The 2,128-nt window shown below is 50.0% G+C and overlaps 1 protein-coding gene across 1 annotated transcript; it reads left to right on the top strand.

Annotated features, from left to right (window-relative positions):
* The first annotated feature begins 750 nt into the window (after nt 1–750).
* Nucleotides 751–1,704, top strand: LOC121990973 (proline-rich receptor-like protein kinase PERK13). The gene has a single exon (XM_042545011.1). The coding sequence runs from the start codon at nt 751–753 to the stop codon at nt 1,702–1,704; it is 954 nt and encodes a 317-aa protein (XP_042400945.1).
* The last annotated feature ends 424 nt before the right edge of the window (nt 1,705–2,128 follow it).

Here is a 2,128-nt window from a genome sequence, read left to right on the forward strand (position 1 = left end):
GGGATGACCTACGATATACCTATGGAGTCGGGGATAATGCACATGTGATCATCCCCCACCGAAAATACACCAATTTTTTGCTCCTCCCGAGGGATATTGGACCTTCTTTAAAGAACAATTCGTGGCTAGCCTTCGTCTTCCTCTCCACCCCTTCTTTTCTGTCATGTGTCGCCACTTCAAAATTCTCTTGGGACAACTGACGCCGAATTCTATAAGGATCCTTTGTGGATTTGTAGTGCTCTGCGATATATGCGAGCTTTCCTGATCTGCCCCTTTATTCCACTGCTTTTTCATCCTTCGGCACCAGGAAGAAGGCACATTCTGATTCCAACCTCGTCTTCGAAGTACTTTTTCCTCACCTCTGCAACCTTCTGAGCCGACCTGGAGGAACAAATTTTTCTTCATTCGATTTCCCCATGAAGTAGAGTGGCCCTTGCAATGGCAATCATCACTTCCCCCGAGCCCGCCACTGGGGAATTTTCACCTTGATACATCCTATATAGAGGCTTCCTCTCACTTGGCAGGATGGCAGTTGAACTTGATGCGTTTATTATCTAAGGAATTGTTATCTTATTTCCGCCTGAGCTATCTTACTCCTGAGACGCCTCATTCCCTTGGTAAGTTTCTCTTTTAGTTCTTTTATAACTTCATGCATTTTATTTTTCTAACTGTAGCTGACCTCCTACTCTATCTTGTACAGCTGAGGTCTTAACTCGTGCTTCAGAAGTTCAACCTCTTCCTATAAGTGACATGGAGATAATGAGGCGTGACCGAGTTATTTTAGAAAGGAGATCGCTCCCCTACTCGACTTCGACCTTTGTCAGTGTGGGTTCCCCTACAAATCCCCGACCTCATCTGCATTGCAGAGCCTCATCTACCAACCGACCTGCCTCCTTTGCTCGCCCCACTCGTCCCCGGTCTGCACCTTCATCCCTGACTGCCGCCCCTGTTCATCCACGGGCCTCGCCTACAGCTCGGCCCTTCACCCCGACGCCTCTTCAATCAATTAATCCTTCCCGACCAACCTCCAGCCCTGGTCGCGGCCGCGGTCGAAGATCCTCCAACGTACCTTACGTCAGCCCTGCCTTCATAGAAGCTTCTCAGGCAGCTCGTCAGGCACGTCCTGTAAACGACCGCTTGAATCGTGATGCCCCTTCTTCCTCTCGGCGTAGGGTTCGGCTACCCTCCGAAGATTCTGACTCGGACGATCAACCCTTGGCTCAGAGACTTCGCCGTAGAGCCCCCGATCCTAGCCCAGGCTCTGGCCCTGTTGCTGTTCCTCCTCCGCCTCCTGTTACAACCCCGACTCCTGCCCCGAGCCCAGCAGATGTTTCCCCTGCTCCACCCGACGCTCAGGTTAAGTCTCCGTTAGCTCAACCTTCCACTTCGCAACGGCCTCAGAGCACTGAAGATGACCCCTCACATCGCCCTTCACCAGCTATCTCACCTCCAGAGCCTTCTCAGGTTCCCCCTTCAACTCCTTCTAGGTCAGCTGCTGAGCCTTCTGGCTCGGCTGCTGGGCCTTCCCAAACACCGCCCCCTGTTCCTCACTATTATCGTACTACTGCTCCTTCTGAGGCTGAATTAAGATCCCGGCAAGATGTTCCCACCAGTTACCTCACAATAAAAGGTCGTTTGGTCACGGTTATGGGAAGAAAGTATGCAACAAATGGAACTCTTGCTGCCACCTGCCCAGATGGATAAATTCTCTAAGCTATATATCAAGGTAAGCTTCCATGATTACCATAGCTATTATTCTCCCCACTCTTATCAGATATTTCCTTTATGTCCCAGGCCTATGCAGAATCCCTGATAATAAACCAATCCTTTCATGCTGCCCATCATCAAAATAAGGTGTTGCGGGATATGGTGACCGAATTGGAGCTTCAATTGAATGACCCTGCACAGGCTAATCATGCCCTGAGAGCTGAAATAAAGGATCTAACCAAAAGCAAGACCTATCTGGAAGTATCCTTGGCGCGGGCTAACCACAAGCTTAAAGGCCTTAAAAAAGGAAAAAGCCAGGTCGATGTCGTGCACCAGCAACGCATGGACCAATAAGCTTTGGAGCATCAGCGAGCTATTGATCAATTGACCCAGAAGCTGCGTGCTGCCGAAACTTTAGCAC

The sequence above is a fragment of the Zingiber officinale genome, chromosome 6B (assembly GCF_018446385.1).
Source record: "Zingiber officinale cultivar Zhangliang chromosome 6B, Zo_v1.1, whole genome shotgun sequence".
NCBI classification, from domain to species: Eukaryota; Viridiplantae; Streptophyta; class Magnoliopsida; order Zingiberales; family Zingiberaceae; genus Zingiber; species Zingiber officinale.